This window comes from Dermacentor silvarum, chromosome 6 (assembly GCF_013339745.2).
Source record: "Dermacentor silvarum isolate Dsil-2018 chromosome 6, BIME_Dsil_1.4, whole genome shotgun sequence".
NCBI classification, from domain to species: Eukaryota; Metazoa; Arthropoda; class Arachnida; order Ixodida; family Ixodidae; genus Dermacentor; species Dermacentor silvarum.
The window spans coordinates 174,384,387-174,404,370 of record NC_051159.1 but is presented as its reverse complement, the minus strand read 5'-3'; the positions used below and the strand labels follow the sequence as shown (position 1 = coordinate 174,404,370).

The 19,984-nt window shown below is 48.3% G+C and overlaps 1 protein-coding gene across 1 annotated transcript; it reads right to left on the bottom strand.

Moving 5' to 3' along the window:
• Positions 1–465: 465 nt before the first annotated feature.
• LOC119457057 (endothelin-converting enzyme 1) lies at positions 466–18,181 on the bottom strand. The gene is made up of 5 exons (XM_049669194.1): positions 17,791–18,181; positions 14,658–14,874; positions 11,648–11,801; positions 2,297–3,656; positions 466–488 (listed from the first exon to the last, which is right to left on the bottom strand). The coding sequence occupies exons 1-5, from the start codon at positions 18,179–18,181 to the stop codon at positions 466–468; spliced, it is 2,145 nt and encodes a 714-aa protein (XP_049525151.1).
• Positions 18,182–19,984: the final 1,803 nt, after the last annotated feature.

Below are 19,984 nucleotides of genomic sequence, written 5' to 3'. Positions count from 1 at the left end.
GTCTTCTTTTTACGTATAGTAAGGTCTTTCATCAGGATTTCTCGCCTCTAACGAAGTTCGTCGGGAAACGCGAGGAGACCAGCATTCCGCTTTGCCTAATTAATTACTTGCCTCATCAAGTCGTACTCATCTAAATTTTAAATCAAAGTGCAATCTCATGCACTTTACCCTGTAAGAAAATCTCTTAAACTGATTACGAACGCTGCATAGTCATCTGCGAAACGTACAAACTTGTCATAACCGTTGGATTAAGCGCCACATGGCATCCACACATATTAATAAGTCATCCGGCAGTACCACTAAACATAACGATATCTTTAGAACCTCGTAGTCACTTATTCAAAAACAAGCGATATATACTTGTTTACAGGCTCGAACAAATCACCAATTTTTTATAAACTTTTTTATGTGTTGTACCCGAGATACTCGACTGACAGGACATGACGTCATGGGTGGTTCGGTGCTCTATGTGGGCTGGTAGGCGGCTGCTGGATAAAGCAAATGATTTACAGAAGTACTAAGGTGCTGAATAAACCTGACAGTGCCAGCCGAATAGCCGGTGCGATGTACGAGACATTGATCGGCTCAAGGCACGATTGAAGTCAAGCGCAAAAGTTTCAAAAATGCATGATATTTATTGCGTCGGCATTCTTTGCTCGATCAAAGATATGAAAAAAAATTACATTAGGAAGTTTTACGTGCCAAAACGAAGAGCAAATCATGAGGCACGCCGTATTGGGGGGCTTCGGATTAATATTTAGCACATGGGGTTCTTTAACGTGCACCCATTGCACTGTACACGGGCATTTTTGCATTTTGCCCGCATCAAAATGCGGCTGCCGTTGCAGGGATTGGATCCCGCGACCTCTTGCTTAGCAGCACTGCGCCAAAGCCACTAAGCAACCACGGCGGGTGGAAGTCGATGAAGGTTGCACCTAATCTTTTATCTAGAAGTAATCTTGCCTAAGCTATTCAAAATGTGAAATCAAAAACAAGGAAGTCAATATTTTACTGAAACGCTCTTAAAACGTTCTTAAGAAGTTCACCGAGCTATGTCTGGAGCTACCTTAAACCTAAGGTAGCGAGTGATCCCTTGGTCTCGTCCGGAACTAACTGAGATAGCGGTAATTGACTACATAACTTGTCTTTTTATTGCATAGCAATTATATGGACGCTCCAAGCGCATTCCTGCCGTCGCCGTCGTCGTCGTCACTGTGAGGTTCCGTATGAAGTCCAACGGCGATAAACTCGTCGCCGCGCGCCGTATGCTGTATGTGCGAGTGAAAGCGCGCGAGGGACGGGCGCTTTCACGGAAAGCGAACGCACGGCGGAAAGCAAACACGACGTCTCCGGTCGTGTGAATTAAAGGCCGTGGGGAAATGAGAGGGAGAGGGGGAGGGAGGGAGGGAGGGAGGAGCAAAGCGGAAAAACAGCGCGGGAGGGAGGTTGCGGGGCTTCTACTCTGCCAGGAACTCCGTACTTTGCCTGGCTGAGGGCTGTCGCGCGCACCTTATCTTGAAAGCGATCTGCACACGGCTCTGACCTTTGTATGCGCTTTGCATTCGCCGCTCAGTTTCGTTGCAGCGATAGATCACACGAAACTTCCCCACTGCGCCCACCATGCTTGCTCACGCCAGCGTTTTGACAATGCTTGTCTGCGGTCATCGAGTGTGATCCATAGATGTTTGCTTGAGCGAGCTGACACCATGCATGTTAAATCAGCTACCAAACGATTGTGTCCAAGTTTATGCAGCCCATAAAACTATCATCCTTACTCCGTATACTGTACTAGTAAATTTGCTATCGCAATTGATGCTTCGCCTTTCGGGTGGAACTGCAACTTTTTTATTCAATTTTTTTTATTTCTCCTCTAAGAGAGCGAAGAAAAAGTAGGTGAGTGCAGAAGTCCAGTTTGAAGAGTGAAATTATGCCAGACAAGCTTGTCAATAGCAAAGAGAAGATAATTGACGTCATAAAAACAATACACACTAAAAGGTGCAGCTTATAGTCTCGTAGAATTCCTTCCGACAATCAAAAGCCATGCCAAATTCTTTCATGCTATACAGAGGCAAAAGGCATCTCTCTTCCGGTGACAGGGGCGTTCTACTAGTACCAGTACTACATGACAGTAGACAGAAGCGCGTAAAAAACGTTCTCGCAGCCTGCTTCCACGCAGCACTTGACGCGTCGTTCATCGTTACAGCTCCCAAGTTCCCTTGCATGGCGTCAAAAGCAAGCCTCAAACTCAATGAGCTGGTTACCATGGCGTTCGTTTCCTCATCTGAAATAGTCAAACCTCCACTACTGAAGCCCAGGTCTTGGTGAATCTGGTGCAGACAGCCTATCGTATCGTTGTAACGCTCGGGGCCGATGTCGCTCCACCAATACTTTCGGCGTCCATCCAGCGTTGTGTATGAAGCGGCCAAATCGAAAGCTATCATCGTCTCGTACGCCAGAACGGCGCCGACTGTGCCATAGTTAAAGTACGCAGGAACAGACTTCGAATATAATAGATGCGGCGTTTGGTATAGCGCGGGCACGGCAATTGCATTGCTCGAGGCCACGTACGAAACGATGTTGTTGATTTCATGTTTCAATAGCGACATTTCATCTCTTGATGGTGGATGCATGATTACATAAGAGCGTTCGGCCTTCAAAGCTCCGAAAAGTGCGGCTAATAACGAGCTCGCGGTCTCGTCGCCTCCAGAAACATCGCTCGCCTCGACCCGGTCTGCTGACACGCTTCGCTGCCGTGACCGGCTTCGTGCTAGCAGCAGGGATACGTTCTGGACCTCTTTTGCCGCCTTGGTGTAAACGCCGTCGCTGGTCCAAGACAGCACTTCACTTTTAAGCAGCGCTTCCTTGACCATAGCGAGCATTTCGCGAAGTTCCTCATGTATATTTGGTATAGCCAAGATCTCTGCCGCGACATAGATCCACGAGTGATGCATAATGTTTCCTGTGACACTAATGCAGAAGGCGGCCGTGCTTTCTGGGCTTGTTGTAAAGTTGGGCATGACGAGATCGAACACGGCGATGCTGGCCGCCATATTGGCCACAAGGTATTCGGTCGCTTTGTTAAGTCCAGCGTCCGTCAGCACTCTGAGAGCTGCCCTAACTCCATCCATACCGTTGGCAACAATCGTGTCTATCACACGGACATGACTGACCTTGGGAACAACTTTGTTCACAGCAACGATCCAGTCAATAGCGCTCAAACCCTTTATGGCATCACTCAGCAATCTTTCCAGCGATCCCTGCTCCTCGGTGAAGCCGTCGTATGTGTCGAAAGCATTAGTGACGCTCTGGTCAATAGCTAGAATGCTTTGCGTCGCCGCACCGAGCACTTCGCGCACAAAGTCGTGGACAGCCTTCATGCCAACTGTATTGAGGAGCTTGCGACTTATCGACTGGCCGGGAGCGATGTGCAGCACAGGCCGGATTTTGTCGCCAATTAAATCAACGTAGAAGACGGTGCGCATGTCTGCCTCAAGGGAAAAGCGAATCAATGACTGAAGTAGTTCGTTCCAGTTTTCTACCTTGTGCAGGCTGCTGAACTTCATGATTTTGTCGGCATCTTTCAACACGGAATCGAGGTGAGTTTCTAACCTGGCGTACGCGTAGCAGCTCCGGTAAATGGTCCGAGCGCTTCTGACCTGCATCGGGATAATATGCAAGCAGAAGTCACATAAATGCACAGTAGGTTAGTAAGTGGTAATTGAAATGCAATGAGGTCTTTGTGAGACAAAACAAAGCACTTGCTAGCGAAATAGCCACTCGTGTAAGCGCTCGAAAGCCCCGTTACACCCCACATGACAACACTGAATTTCATACACTGAATTTTAAAATCTATACAATGCTCACACGTGTTAAATCAATGTTTTAAATATATATTTCATATTTACAATGAGGAATAATACCAAAACAAAGTGATTGTTCACATAGTGTTCCAAAAACAGAATTCACGAAGGCAAGTACACGAAAGCACACGGAAAGTTCATTACATACACAATTCTATGATTTTATCAAAAGTTTAGTACAGGAGAGGCAAAACATTAATTAGCACATATACGGGTAGGATGTATAATTCATCAAGACATAGCGGGCAACATTGATGGATTCTACAGCATTAATGAGAGGGTAACAGTCATCGTAATAAAGCTGAATAGGAGGTATATAGAATGAAGGTAGTACAAGCCTACGTCCCAACCTCCAGTCACGATGATGAAGAAATAGAACAGTTTTATGAAGATCTTGAATTAGTGATGCAAAAGGTGCAAACTCAGTATACTGTAGTCATGGGCGACTTCAGTGCAAAAGTGGGGAAAAAGCAGGCTGGTGAGCAAGCAATTGGAAACTACGGCATTGATTCTAGGAACACTAGAGGAGAGATGTTGGTAGAATTCGCGGAAAGGAATAGGCTCCGAATAATGAATACCTTCTTCAGGAAGTGCAGTAACAGGAAATGGACCTGTAAAAGCAGCACTGAAGAAACAAGAAACGAAATAGATTTCGTACTCTCTGCCAATCCCAGCATAGACCTGGATGTAGAAGTGTTAGGTAAGGTAAAGTGCAGTGACCATAGGTTAATAAGGTCTAGGATTTCTCTAAATTTGAAGAAAGAAAGAGTAAAATTGGTCAAGGATAAACAGGCCAAGCTAGACGCAGTAAGGGTAAGAGCAGACCAATTCAGACTGGTGCTCGCAAACAAATATGCAGCTTTAGAAAAGGAATATAAAGACAACATAGAGGTAATGAATGAAACCGTAACTAGGTTGATCTCAGAAGCAGCAATTGAAGTGGGAGATAAGGCACCAAGGCAGCCAGTAGTTAAGCTCTCCCAAGTGTCCAACCCAGGAGATCAGATAGAATTCGCTAACTGTAAAAACTGATCAACAAGAAAGAAAGAAATGGATATCCGAAATTATAACGTGGGAATTCAGTAAAACATGGCCGCAGCATGAAATCAGAAGAAAACTTGGCAAAGCACAGCGCAAGGCATATGCAATGAAAGATAAGCAGGGTAATGTCATCAGAAATATTGATCATATAGTAAAAGCAGCAGAAAAATTCTATACTCATCTGTACAGTACCCAGAGCAGCCACGCAACCTACATTGTGTGTAGCGATGAAGTTTAAAGGCCCTTGCAAGACAGGGTGGAAGATGCTAAAGATAAGAAGGATGACGTTAAATAATTGAATAATTATAGGGCCATTGGCTTCTTTGCAGTATTCCATAAAATATTCACTATATAACTTCCGATAGGATTAGGACAACACTTCAATCAACCAAAAAAACAGGTTGGCTTCAGGAAGGGATATTTTACCATGGATCGCGTCCCTGTCATCACTCAGATAATTGAGAAATCCGCGGAGCACCATCAACCTCTCCATACGACTTTCATAGATAAGGAAGAAACATTTGATTCAGTACAAATACCAGCGGTGATGGAGGAATTGCGTAATCAAGGAGTACAGAAAATATACTTTAATATCTTCGGAAATATCTACAAAGACTCAACAGCTACCTTAATTATCCACAAGAAAAGGAGACAAATACCTCTCATGAAAGGGGTCAAGCAAGGAGACACAATATTTCCAATGCTATTTATGCAATGCTTTATTGCATGTTCAAGCCATTAGATTGGGAATGCTTTAGAATGAGGATCAAGGGCGAATATATCAACAACCTTCGCTTTGCAGATAACATTGTGTTCATCAACACTGGAGATGTGTTGCAACAAATGACTGAGGACCTTAACCGAGTAAGTGTAAGAGTAGGGTTGAAGATTAATATGCTGAAGACAAAGCTAATGTTAAAAAATCTGGGGATTTTATCTGCCAAATCCACGATATGATTACGAGTGCTGGGAGACTCCGGGTTAATTTTCACCATCTGGGGCTCTTGAACGTGCAACCAATGCACGGTACACGGCTGTTTTTGCATTTCGCCCCATCGAAATGTGGCCGCCGCAGCCGGGATGCGTATTTTGCTTTCCGCGGATGATTGCACACGCGAGAGAGAAAAAAGGAGGGCGAGGAGGATGGAACCGGTGGAACCCCTCCGTTGCAACGCCGCCGGCGTTGGAACGGAGAACACGCTGGGCTGGTGGTGACTAGGCACAACTGTGGCTGCTGTTAAGGGATCGATGGTATTCCCAAATAAACGCATCACTGTTTTGATGATCCAAATTTAATCTCACTATCAGGGAGGGAGCAGTCTACCTGACTGAAGCAGTATTTTTTTTTTATTTGGGGTGTTGCTACGCTGCGCTCCCCAAGCACCCCAACGACCGCCGCGGCACCGGGGCACAACCGACCGCACCTCCAAACAGAGAGCAAAAAAAAAGAAAATGGTGACACCAAGAAAAAAACTTCCTTGCCACGGCGGAATCGAACCCGCGTACCCCGATCCCAAAGCTATAGCGTCGTAACCACTAGGCCATACAGCCACGCTTCCAGAGCGCGCATTCATACAAACCATATGACTGCGTTCGAGCGTCGTCGTCGTCGAAAAGAAGGTTGCGCCATCCTCCTCGCCCTCCTTTTTTTTTCTCTCTCGCGTGTGAAATCATCCGCGGAAAGCAATATACGCGGCCGGGATTCGATCCTGCAACATCGGGCTTAGCAGCGCAACACCAGAGCCACTACGCCGCCACGGCGGGTCAAAAGGTAATTTTCAATAGCCTGGCAAGGGAATATGTTTATCGAGGTGAATTACTCAGAGGGGACCATCATGAGAAGAAAATTTACAGAATAAAAATGGGTTGGAGTGCATACGGCAGGCATTACCAAATCCTGATGGCAACTTACCACTGTCGTTGAAAAGAAAAGTGTACAATGATTGCACTCCACCGGTGCTAACATATGCGGCAGAAACTTGAAGGTTAACAAAGAAACTAGAGAACAAGTTAAAGAAGGCGCAAGGAGTGATGGAACGAAAAATGCTAGGCGTAAAGTTAAGCGACAGGAAGAGAGAGTGGTTTGGATGAGAGAGCAAACGTGGGTAGTCGATTTTCTAGTTGAGAAAAAAATGGAGTTGGGCAGACCATGCAATGCGTAGGGCAGACAACAGGTGGGGTATTAGAATTATAGAATCGGTGGCAAGGGAAGGGAATCGCAGGCGAGGACGGCAGAAAATTAGGTGGGTGGTGAAATTAGAAAATTTGCAGGCGCACGTTGGGAATCAGCTAGCGCAAGACAGAGGTAACTGGAGAGCGCTAAAAGAGGCCTTCGTCCTGCAGTGGACATAAACATAGACTTGTGATACTGATGGTGGTGGTGGTGGTGGTGGTGGTGGTGGTGGTGGTGGTGGTGGTGGTGGTGGTGATTATGATGATGATTATGATGATGATTATGATGTTGATGATAAGGATTAGGACAATGACGACATTTTTTATGGGAGGAGGAGGAACCGGATTCCATTCAAGTACGTTGCTAAAGTGGTAGTTTACAGGCGCATGATTGAAATCAGCACAGAATTTCACAATTGCTAGCCTTATTCGCAATATATATTCTCCGCTTACATTACAAGTTATTTGCATATACTGAAGAAACTTATACTAGAGCGTTAAAGTGACAAAAAACGTAGGAATTGGACTGACTAGGTGCACCATGGCAATTAATTTAGCTTAAGTTTATAACAACCAAGTGCGTCACTTAGAGTTTATCGGAACATTGTGCTAATATGTTGTCCATTTATCAATCAGATTGAACCATGTCCTTAAATTCTGCAAGAGCGTTGAAACTGTGCGTAATGAAAGCAGCTCCCTTTCCTCCGTAGGCCTTCTTTATAACAGTGCACGTCGTACCGTATGTTCCCAGGCTTTCTCACAATCTTAAGAAAGTTGCCAGCAGACATCAAGTCAATTTAATATGTTCCGCTTCTTTCAAACTTTCAAAACTGCGCAATACCATTGAAAATCGGAAACATCTGCAATGTGCCACTAATCAAGAAGCCGAATTTTCCACGTGCACTTCTGATGTCTATGAAATACCTTTAAGCTGTGGGAAGACATACCTAGGGCAATGTTTTAATGAGAGAGCAAGACAGCATAAAAACAATGGGAAAATAATGTGGCCAGCTTGCACTAGTGGCGCAAGGCTGGAGTAAACAGCAGAGCTGGTGATCGACCTAGCTTCTTCCAGGTTTTACTAGGCTTAGCTAAGTTTTGCTAGGAAATTATAAGTGGTGCTAGGCACGGTATTCCGAATCGGCTCGCCGCCGACGCGCAGATTCTCGCTTGGCCACGCGACGCGCTTCAAGATGAGTGGCTTCTTCTGACCTTGACATGGTCGCCCCATGTCAAGGCTACATGTGCTAGCCACAGAGTCAATGAGAGTTATGCCGCCATCGCGGCGGGTACGAGCTTAATCTCCCCCGTGACGTCACGGCCAAGCTGTGCCTCAACACTTTCCGGGGCGTGGCTGGTCGAAACCTGCCGAGCCGCCGCCAGAGGCGCCAGATACAGTCACGGACACCACGTGCGTTCGGCGCGAACGCGGGGAAACGCAGACGTCGGCAGCAGTTCTGCGCATTGCCTCGCTGGTGCTGCTACAATTTGTTTCTCTATCTCTATTTCGCTCTCATTTTCTCTTTCCCTCTACCGAGCATAGCGTGCGCCGCGCGCATGCTGTCCTTCCCTCTCCTTAACGTCCCATGTCAAGGCAACATGTGCACGGCACGGAGAGGAGGCGAAGCACACGCCACTCCACGAAGTGGTTGCTAGGCAACGCGCGGTGACGTCATCGCCTGAAGCAGTTTTTGTTCTCACAACGCGGCCTAACCAAGACTTTAAACAGCTCCGCTATTAAAAACGGTACTGTAGCCATTTATCCACTAGCTGCAACAAATGCGCATGCGCTCCGATGTTTAGCAATACCAGCTTCTTGAAACACCCAAAAACCAAAAAGGGAAAGCGAAATTGTAAAGACGTAGTGCATAGCCAAAGCGAAACATAAGTGCGTCCGTGCGGCGTCACTTTCCCTGTCATAGGAAGAAATGCTTTTTCTGGACAGATACATTCACTTGTAGTGTGTGCATGCTTGTCAATTCGATTTGCTGTTCGTTGTTTTTCGTCAGACTATAAATGGCTGGTGTTTTCTTCAAAAAATGTCGCAGTTTCACCTGAAAGGCGAAGCATCAATAACGATAGCAAATTAGTAGATAGCTATACGAGTGGGGATAGTATTTTTATCGGCTGCATGAACTTGACACATTCGCTTACTAACTGAATTAACAAGCGTGGTGTCAGCGCGTACAAGCAAACATGAATAGATCACGCTCGATTACCGCTGACAACCACTGTCAAAACGCTGGCGTGAGGAAGCGCGGCCGCCGCAGCGAGCGACGGTTCGTGCGGTCTATCGCTTCAACGGAAACTGAGCAGCGTAAGCACAGCGCATACAAAGCTCAGAGCCGTGTAGAGATCGCTAGCAAGATATGGTGCGCGCGACAACACCGACAGCCCGTACCGGCGCAAAGTACAAGAATGCATTTGTTGGCAGAGTAGAAGTCACCCCCCCTCCCTCCCACGTTGCCTTCCCGCTTTGCTCCTTTCGCGTGGGAGACTGCGTCGCCAGTTCCCCTTGCGCCCGGTTGCAAGATACGCATTTGGTGCCGCAGCACAGCGTCCCCCCTCCCTCCCATACCCCCACGGCCTTTCGCTTGATTGAAGTCGCGTTTGCTCTCCGCCGTGCGTTCGCTCTCCATGACAGCGCGCCCCCCGCGCGCGTTCACTCGCACATACGGCGCGCGGCGACGATTTTATCGGCCTTGGACTTTATACGTGACCGAGCACTGCCAACAACGAAATACGAAGTGGCGTCTGCCAAGGTGTAAACAAGTGAGGCCAGTGAGCGCGCGCTGTCGCGCGTATTTGTGGATGCAAACCGCCATTCCTCGCTAGGCGCGGCAACCGCAAGGCGCGTAGACGCGAGCTTACGCGCGTCCGCAAGCGTACGTGTGGTCTGGGCTTAACACTCCTCCGTGTACCCGCGCTCTTGCTCGGGGCGGTGCCGCCACCTACGAGCAGAAAAGAGAAGTACTGCATTATGACACTAACGCGCACCGACAGTGAACGCTTCGGTGGTCTCAGCACTACGACGCCTCGATGCCAGCATTCGAAGGGACGCTGGCATCAAGAAGCACTACCAACGCCACCTAGGTGGCGTTCACCGTACTCAGCACAGCGTAGCGTGGCCTCCGCAATTAGCTCTGAAAATGTTTCTGAAGTTGATCGCGGAGGCTGCAATTACGACGCGCTGTACGCGCTGATTTGACTCGGTGACGATTCAGTTACGTGCTTTGTCTTGCGCGTTGTATTAGTGTGTCAGTTACGTGCTTCGTCTTTCGCGTTGTGCTAGCGTGTGCAGCGTAGTGCAGCTTCCATATGCACGACGGTTGCTCATGGTCATCGACGTTGGTAGTCGTGATGGAGGAGACGTGCCACCAGGCGTCAGCGTGGGTGCATCAACGCCTAAGGGCGCTTTAGCCACAAAACACCAATAGACATTATATATCAATGTGCAATAAACATTACACTACTTCTGTGAAGACACGTTTCACTTTCGTGTTCTATACCGATTCCTATATAAGAGGGATCAACCACATTTTTTTTTTCGTCCTCCCCGTCCCACCACGCTACTTCAATATACCTTCTTTATATCCACCTTCACATAACCGGTATGGATCTCTACGCCCAAACAAAACTGCGCACTAGCATTCCGTCGTAATGCTGCAACTTTTTTTCTGTTCTGTCACTATGGTCATCACGACCTCCAGGAATTAACCGCATTGCTGAAGACGCCTTCATTTACAATCTAAAGTGGTCCTTCTGAAGTTTTCCTTGCTTCGGCTACCCTCGCTCTCCAGGGTCGGTGTGTGCGTGTGTGCGGGCAGGCGCCAAGAGACAACTCGTAAATGCCACGACGACGGTATGACAATTAATGCATGACGATGAGTGTATGACGACAACACAAGGACGACGTTGGCATTATACAACGGCTGCATGATCACGATTGAATGATGGCAGCATTACTACGGTAATATGATGGCGACGAGGAGCTTTAAAGGATTTTTACTTGAAGGGTGGCATAAAAACACGAGATTAGACCAGACCAGACAGGCAGACACAACGTGGCCGACGTAGGCCAACAATGCTAGTCGCATTATTATGAAAACAACGCACTGAACTGCTGGCGCTGTTACCAGCGAAATTCACGCGGTCACAATCTTGCTCTCTCTCTTAAAAGATTGCGTGTGATGCTGCTGGTGTGCTTGAATTCGTCAACACACCAGTGTGTGGGTCACTGTATTATCATTACGTGTGGTTAAACAGGGGAAAGATCGGACACCGAAATAGCACCAGCACATCGCCTCATATCTGCGCTGTTTACTGACTGCGTGTTGTTATGCATCAATTGACCCAAATGCATACGATCAAGAAAGACAACATTACTTCGGCTTCCTCGTTTTAGTCTATATAAGCTCCGTACCATGCTATTCGGTCTAAATGAAGAGTTAGTGTTATCCTGTGGAATGTCGCCCTCATTTTCACATAGTGAAGCGCACCTGCTCATGTCGAGCTTGACCTCTCTGCCTTTTCTGTAAATAAAATCCCTCTCTCTTCACAGATAATAGATCTACCTGTGCTGACGAAACGGTGCTCGCGGAGTCCTCCAGGAAACTCTTGTTGAGACGCTGCCAAACTTCCTTCACCATGTCGTTGATGAAATTAGAGTCTGCGGTGTAACTCCAGGAACTGCACACACGCTCGTAGAAAGCTCCGCATGCGTTGTACCTGCTTGAAACGTGGAAGTGATAAGAATAAAAAGATGCGACTCATTGCAGGGGAAACATGGACGTCTGTTATGTGGTTTAGTGCCAGTCAAGATCAACACTAATTTTTAACGAGAATTACGATGGAGCCCCAGCATCCTAACCTAGAAATCTACAGAGGCAATTGTGGGCCTGGATTTCATGAATAACAAGAGACCACCGTCGCGGCAGAATTTCTCTATAGGATATGGCGTTTCATTAAACATCTTTGTGATGCCTGGACACCGTTTTTTTGTTTTTGTTTTTGTTTTTTTTTTGTGACAGAAGTGTCAACTAACTTCAGTTTGGTCGCATTTCCTCTTATTTTACCATTTCACCACACCGACTGCCGGTATTGCTCGCGAACGGCGAGATTTGTTTGCCGTACGTAGAGAGGCTGAGACCGGGACTCATTTGTGCGGCAGCCTCACCGCCGCTGATCGCTCGACGGCGCCGGTATCGTCACTAGGCCTTTTCCTGTTCACTTCAACGTTAAAGCGGACGGCGCTTCGAAATGAATTACCGACGCTCACAAGCCGCAATATTTTCTTATCGTTGTTATCGCTCTTCGCAATAATTGTACACAAAGAAGAGAAATACGCTGATGTTAGCGGCGCCGTCGGCTGCGATGCCAGCACAGCCGAGCCGGTCGTCTCCCGTCGGTAGCCGTGCACTGCAGCTGAGCTGCAGCCGCGGTGGCGGAGGCGCGCAGCTTCGCGGTCGACGATTGGCCTGTTGATCGTGCAGCGGGCGGGGCGCCGGACTGCCGTCTACTTAGGGGCGCGATCTTGTACGCGTTCCGAAATGGAACGGAGGCGTTCCGTTCCATTTTGGAACGCGTACAAGATCGCGCCCTTGGACACCTCTCGCGCGGCAAACGTTCTACGGCACTGGAGGCCGTTTCGCCGTCGGTATATGTGCCGCTAGCGTTTACGTGCCTTAACCGGAAGTACCGGAAGTATAGGCAGTGTTTTAAGAAGCATGTTGGCGATGACGTATGTCACGTGAGATTTCGAGAAGCACTAGACGAGGAGGGGTGACCACCGACGAGGAGAGTAGCGAAGGAAAGAACGAAACGAGCGAGGGCCGTTTTTCGATCATCAAACGTGTCTAACTCCGCTATTACAGCCCCATTTCGAAAATTCTCGAGGCTACGTGTTCGTTGTAGACTCGTGCACAACTGCAACACCACAACTAAATTTCGACCTCTGGGTGGTTTAGGGTAGAGCACTGCACGGGCTCGGGCTTACCCGAAAGCCCGAGCCCGGCCCGGCCCGTGGGCCGGGCCGGGCCGGGTAGAACAGTTTTTTCCCGGGCTCGGGCCGGGCTCGGGCACGGCGTGTGCTTTTTGACCCGGGCCCGGGCCGGGCTCGGGTTTTTTGACGCGGGCCCGGGCTGGGCTCGGGCTTTCTGGTGGTGTGCATGTAATGTGCAGCGAGTTATTCTCGGGCGTCTCAACTCTGAAAAACATTATTTTTCGGTTTCGGGCCGGGTTCGGGCCGGTTTCGAGTCGGGCTCGGGCCGGGCTCGGGCCTAAGGTAAAGGGATGGCGGGCCGGGCCGGGCGGGTAACGTAGATTATTTCCGGGCCCGGGCCGGGCCCGGGTCTCGCCATAAAAGTTTTGATCGGGCTCGGGCGGGCCGCCCAACGTAAAAACGGGCCCGGGCCGGGCCCGGGCTGAAAAAATCGGCCCGTGCAGTGCTCTAGTTTAGGGGCCCTCTAAGACTGTACCTCGTACCATGCACTTTCTTTAAGAAACATTTTAAGCCATTTTTTTTTATTCGATAACCGTTGCATACTGGTAAGTTCAGAATTAGCTAAGGTCGGCATATGATATAGCTCATGGCCGGGAAATAATTATATAGTATGATCGGCATACATTTTTATGTCACGATTTTGGAGTACAGCTGGGAGGGCATTATTGAATTAGGAGTTAGGCCTAGGTCCTAAAACGGAACCTTCCGGTGGCGCCACAAGTTATTGGTTGAAGGCTAGATGCTGCGTCTCTTTGTTCAACCATCTCCTACCGACCATTCGTCATACTATGACGAAGGTCCATAGGAGATGCTCGGTACTCTGACGTCATCCGGATAGGTCAGTCGTCCAACTTTTGTAGAAAAAAAGTTGTTTCACAAAACGTGGTCCAAAATACCTCCTGAAATAAATCGATTGTTGGCCTATGCGCATTGCGTCAGGACAAAGCATGCAGGCACGGCGACATTTAAATGGCGTCGGCAAATTATGCTACGCCGTCAATCCACGTTCTTGCTTTTGCCCAAAAATTTGGGTAAAGAAGATACAAGCAAAACAAGAAACTGAGTTAGCCAAATACCTTCAAGCATACAGTCGATTTAAAGTAATTTGGCACTGCAATTGTTTAGCCACACAGGAAATTATGGGCAGTGCATACATATTTCTTTAGTTCGGCATGCATTCAATGAGAAAGCGAAGCACTCCTTTATACTTTCGTAAGCATCCTATAGTTCCAAACGCTGTAGCTTTCTTCAAGCCAGCACAGTCAAGACCTCATGGACTGAAGCAATTATCTGCGTATTTTCTGTTGCACTAAGCGTAGTTATTACAATGGCGTGTACCAACTCTAGGCTCTCCCCTCGTAGACAACAAAGTTCCGCGCGCCCTTCTTGCGACTTCGTCTAGGTATAGACTGAAGCAGCCATTGCAACCTTTTGGGAAAACACGTTATGGCGTTTATCATTGCCCAAGTCCCTTATTGAAGCCTATGGGTACGTCATCACTCAACAGAACTATGGCGACACTCAAATGCCGTGATAGCCCCGCTATAGGAAGTCCGATAAATAATTGAAACGGTTGCGCTTACTTGACGTTTATGAGCCTCTCAAGGTATCGCTCGGCATTGAGACACTCGTCGGTGCAGGAGGCGACCAGGGAGTCTTTCTTTCCAGTGAATAGCGTGTACAGGATGCCCACAAGCAACACCAGCACGAGGACGAGTAGCAGCGTACCGACCGCGATGTCCACGGCGCCTTGCTGTTTCGTGCCCCACTCGCTCTGACCGAGTGTCGTGGGAAGACTTCCTAGAAGAATGTTTTCGGCGAAAAGTTACACACAAGAGATCTTTCTGCGCTCTCAGTTGAGCGTTCAAGCAGTGTTGATGGGCAGAAATGTGGAAAGTTGGAGAAAGCTCGGTAAAATATGTGCCGGGCTGAATCGTACAATTTCATCAATAATAAAAGAAAACACACATAAGTGCACGGTAAAGCATACTCTAGCGTTTGTCAAATGTAGATCGTCCGTTGTACATTGTTTGCCCCTATCTTGTAGCAACGTATACATCGGCAAAACGGGTCGGTGTGTGAACAAAAGACTTTTGGAACACGAAAGGTCATTGTGGGCAAACATTCATTTCCACATTAAAGGGCAATGTTCACAATGTGTGTACTTGCCGCTTTTCAATGACCCTACAGTTTTTGTCTTACCGTAAGGATCAGCTGACCAGGAAAACAGTAGAAACCTTCCACATTAATAAAATAAAATAAGTTGTATCAGTCAACCATCTGTTCTATGGAGCTATCGTGAGGTCACGTTTTAGAATGCACTAGAATAAATTTGTTAATAATGAAAACAAATGTGTTAGGGTTGCAACGATTAGAGCACACCATGTTAGATATGTCGCCTATCTTTGACGCCCGAGGGTGCGCGGGTGCATAAATATGGAGTGTTCGTTATGAAATAAAGTAGTTGCGAGTGCAATGAGTGTCGTCTGTGCTTGTGTCTCTCCGCTTTGTCCTGGTCAGTGTGCTGCTTCACCCACGTGGTATGATGAGTGTTGATGGGTATGCCGAATCACCCACGAGAAATAACGCCCATTATAACGATGGCAAAACGCGGAGACCCCCACCATGTGACCGCAGATTATACTGTCTCCGGGATTGGCCCCTTTGCTATGACACCGTACCCAGAGTCGGCGCGCCGACGCGCCGATTAGGGTGGGCTGATCCTGGAGATGGTGCAACCGTAAACTTAACTTTACTCGCCGAAAAAGCAACCAAGCATATGTGCCAGAACCTAAACCCTAGGAAAGTAGGCATAGAAAGGTTTGCTCTATTATAGCAATTGTGCTCTTGATGACGCATGTTGGTTGCAATATTTGGGTATGGTTTGTATTATCACTAAGTAGTGTTGTATAAAACAAGGCCAGCAGCCAGGACACCTGAAAGGGTAGTTAAGATAGTGACTGCTGTCCTGCGTACATGAGCTATTCGGCAAGACAGCAGCACACAGCCACGGTAAAAAGAAATACTCCGGGAGGGTTCTCGAAGAATGTTTTGATTTAAAACTTTAAAGCAGAAGAGTAGATCTGGTTAGTGCCATAGATCCGTGCTTCAATATTTACAAAGTGTAATTTTCATCCTGGACGGAGCTTTCGCTCAAGGTTGTAATTTCGGCTTGTAGGTGTGCCATCACGAAGGCATTGAGTGCAGCGCTACTAGTGCATGAACACAACTTGCGAGGCGACAAGGTGGTAAAGACTTCCGACGCTGCTCGACGAGTGTCCCGTTCTGATCTCGTCGAAAACCTCCGAGCCGCCCCCAGAGGCACCGGCAACAGTCACCAACGCCACGCGCGTTCGGTGCGAACGCGGGCAAAACGCCGACAGCGTCGACAACAGCTAGTGCTGTTGTCGCACCAGCAGCAGCACCAGCGCATTGCTGGTGCTGCTGCATGTCCAAGTTTATACAGCTGATAAAACTACTATCCTTACTCCGTATAGCTCTCTACTAATTTGCTATCGCAATTGATGGTTCGCCGAAAGGTGAACTGGGTGAAACTGCGACGTTTTATATAAATACGCATTTGGTGCTGCAGCTAAACGTCGCCTCCCCTCCCTACCTCCCGTCCCCCCCACGGTTTTTCGCGGGACGGAAGAAGAAGTCGCGTTTGCTCTCCACCGTGCGTTCGCTCCCCGTGAAAGTGCGCGTCCCTCGCGCGCTTTCACTCGCACATACAGCATACTGCGCGCGGCGACGATTTCACCACCAGTTGGACTTTATACAGAAGCTCACGGCGACGGCGACGACGATGATGACGGCGACGGCAGAAATCCGCTTGGAGTGTCCATATAAATGCTATCGCAATAAAAGCCGAATGCTCACTATTTTATTCTTTCTTATCTCAGATATAAAGCTACAGTGGATGAGTGAGCTTCCTCTCAGGTTTCATGCCACCTGCGCGTCCTCCAACTGCTGAGTCACTCAACTGCATGTCTGCTCATAGTTGCGTAGGGCGCGCGAACAGGCAGTTTCTGCAGGATGCAGGCATTGCCGCTATAGAAAATCATCATGCGCAGTCTTACACATCTGTGTAGCCGATCATATATATGTGTGGCCGACCCCTGCAGCAACGGCCACCATAAACATCACCCGCATTCACCAGAGCTACCTGGTCGCGCCGCTTTCTGGTGTATGCGGGTATGTATGTAGATCACACAGCAGTGAAGGGTCTGTGCACCGGCACATCGCTTTGACCAACAAATGATTTAGGAAAAAGCTCTTTCATTCACTAAATGTATATTTTCTTAGTTCAGACTCAATTACGCCATACTTAGCGCCCGCCATTACTGAGAAAAAGGTCGAATATTAAATGAGGTCACTCACTGTTCATTCTGTTGAACGACCTTAATTCCAAGGGGTTCGTCGACATCTTTGACTGCTCACGTGTCGACTCGAAGGTGGTAGTCGAGCCGCGGTGAATCCGTCGACCGAATGCGCTTGTCCAACGGGGGAAGTCGAGCCTGACGTTTTTTCGAATCCCTCCACCGCTAGAAGCGTTCGTTTCGGTGCCTGTAGCTTTCGCACGGGAATGGCCCGTCCAGAGTACGTCCCATGTCCTCCTGCTCGTGCTCTGGCTGGATTCTCTTGTATATTCGTTCTGCTCGAAATTCCTCTCGGCCGCTTTGTTGCTCTGCTGGCTAGCTTGATTGTGAGACTCACGGTCCTCGGGTGTGCTGTATTTCCCAGCTTGTTCTTCTCCAGCGGTGATGCCTTCAGCGTCGATCTCAGTGCGTTCTCCATCGAGGTCGACGCTGCTTCTGCGGCTGGCATTGGTGCTTCTCGAAGTGGACGCTACAGACCTCGTTGTTGTTGTCATTGCCCCTGAAGACGTCATGGGCCGGGAAGAGCGGCGGCCGCTAGTTGAGAAACTCCTTAGTCTGCACTTAGCAGTCTCTTTCATCGGGATTCCAATGGCCTCGAGCGCCACATCCGAATTGCGCTCGTAGACTTCCACTCGGGACGCGTCTGACTCCGGCTTCGTGACAGCGATGCGTCCAGATTCTTTAAAGATGTCTTCCTGCTGTCCATTCTTAAGATGCGTAGATATCATCTTGCTTTCGTGGTCTCGGTTGCTGCTCCTACTTTCCCGAGTATAATCTATACCAATCTCCTTCTTCTTCATTGTCTTCGCTTACAGCTTGATTGAGGAAAAATCGAGAAAATTAACAGCCGCAACTGAATGCACAAATAATGGCTTGTTGCCCAGGCCTGTTGTCATCAAAACCCCACTAGCGAAGAAAGCAAGTGTCCTTGAAGTACTTCAAAAAGAATTTGAAAATAATATCGCTTAAAAGCCACGTAACAGCCTGCCGCGTCACGCGGGCTGCATTGGGAGCGAACGTGACAGTCGTATAGTTGCATTCGCGGCCACTTCGCTGGCCCGAACGGCGCTACATATCGAGAATGGGGTGCATCGGCTTCCACGGGTGACGGCGTTCCTGGCGCGTTTTCGAAGCCGGTCCGCGACAACCGTCCTCGACCAGAGGTGCCGCGGTTGATCCCGCCGTTTTCAACGCATGCGGCAGGCCGAAACTTTTTATTTCGTTAGCAAGCGAATGTTTACAAGTTTATACCGCCGACAAAACTACTATCCTTACTTCGTATAGATGTCTACTAATTTGCTATCGCAATCGATACTTCGCTTTACGAGGGAAACTGCGACGTTGTTTTTTTTTTTTTTTTTTTCTTATCCAGCGGCCGTGCAACTGCCACTGCAAATTTCTAAACAAGGAAAGTTCAGGCATCGAATGTTTTGGCAAGGCCTGAAGCTAAGATTACGACAGTGTAACTTGGAGATGCCATTCAGCTGCAAAGAAAACAGCAGAAGTCCTTTTATGGGTAGCATCGCAATTGAAGTGGCAAACGGCCACGCGCTCTGCAGACCCGTGTTTTCGCTCTTGGTTGATCGGACGCTTCCATCCGTGGTGGCACACAGCCGCCTGACCTTTCAATCGTATTGGAGTCATAAGCCCCTCGAAGAAACGTTTTGTAGCGAGAGCTACATTGGCCGCATTCTCGCCGTTTCGCTGTGGTCGGTGGTCGCACCGCGAGCTGAGCCGTTGCCTAGCAAGCGCCGGCGTTGCATCGCCGGAGGAGCCGGCGTTGCATCGTATATAGAGAAGGGGCGGCTCGGTGGGATTCGTTGGCAGATATGGAAAGTGAGTTGGAGAGACTGAAAGAAGCCAGGCTTCGTCGTCGGAACGAATCCAAGAGGAGGCAGCGAGCCGAGGAGACGGAGGAAGAACGAGCCGCACGCCTCGAGAAGCGTCGTAAGTACGAAGCGGCCAGGCGAGGGCATTCAGATGAGGATGGTTCGTCGTCTAGTTCGGCATCTCGTGCCAGAGCTGCGGATTAACGACAGAATGAAACGCCAAGCTAAACAATATCATTAACCGTACCTCTCGCTACGCACACCCAGGCATAACTGAGTTAAGCCACAGCTAATGTTTTTTTAACACTGCAACATCAGTGTGTTTCCGCGGGGCATCGACGCTGTCAGTTCACTTCAGCAAAGAAAACAATTGCGTTACACTATTCCGCCTTATACGGTTTTGATTCCTTCGCATAACACCAGCAAAAGATTACGATGTGATGAGTTAAGAATAAAAGCTAGAACGCATGGCTTTTCGGCCAAATTAAATGCTGCCTGAGGTGCAGCCGTTACTTCACGATTCCAATGACGTTACTTCCAGTGCTGGATATTCGGAAGGTTTTCAGCTATTGAAGGCTGCAGAAACGCATCTTAATAATGTATGCTGTGCAGAAAAGCAGCACAAGAACGGCCCTTCTCATATTTTATCCTGAATTCTTTATCAACTGCCATTTCGTCTCTTTTCTTCTTTCCCTGTATTTT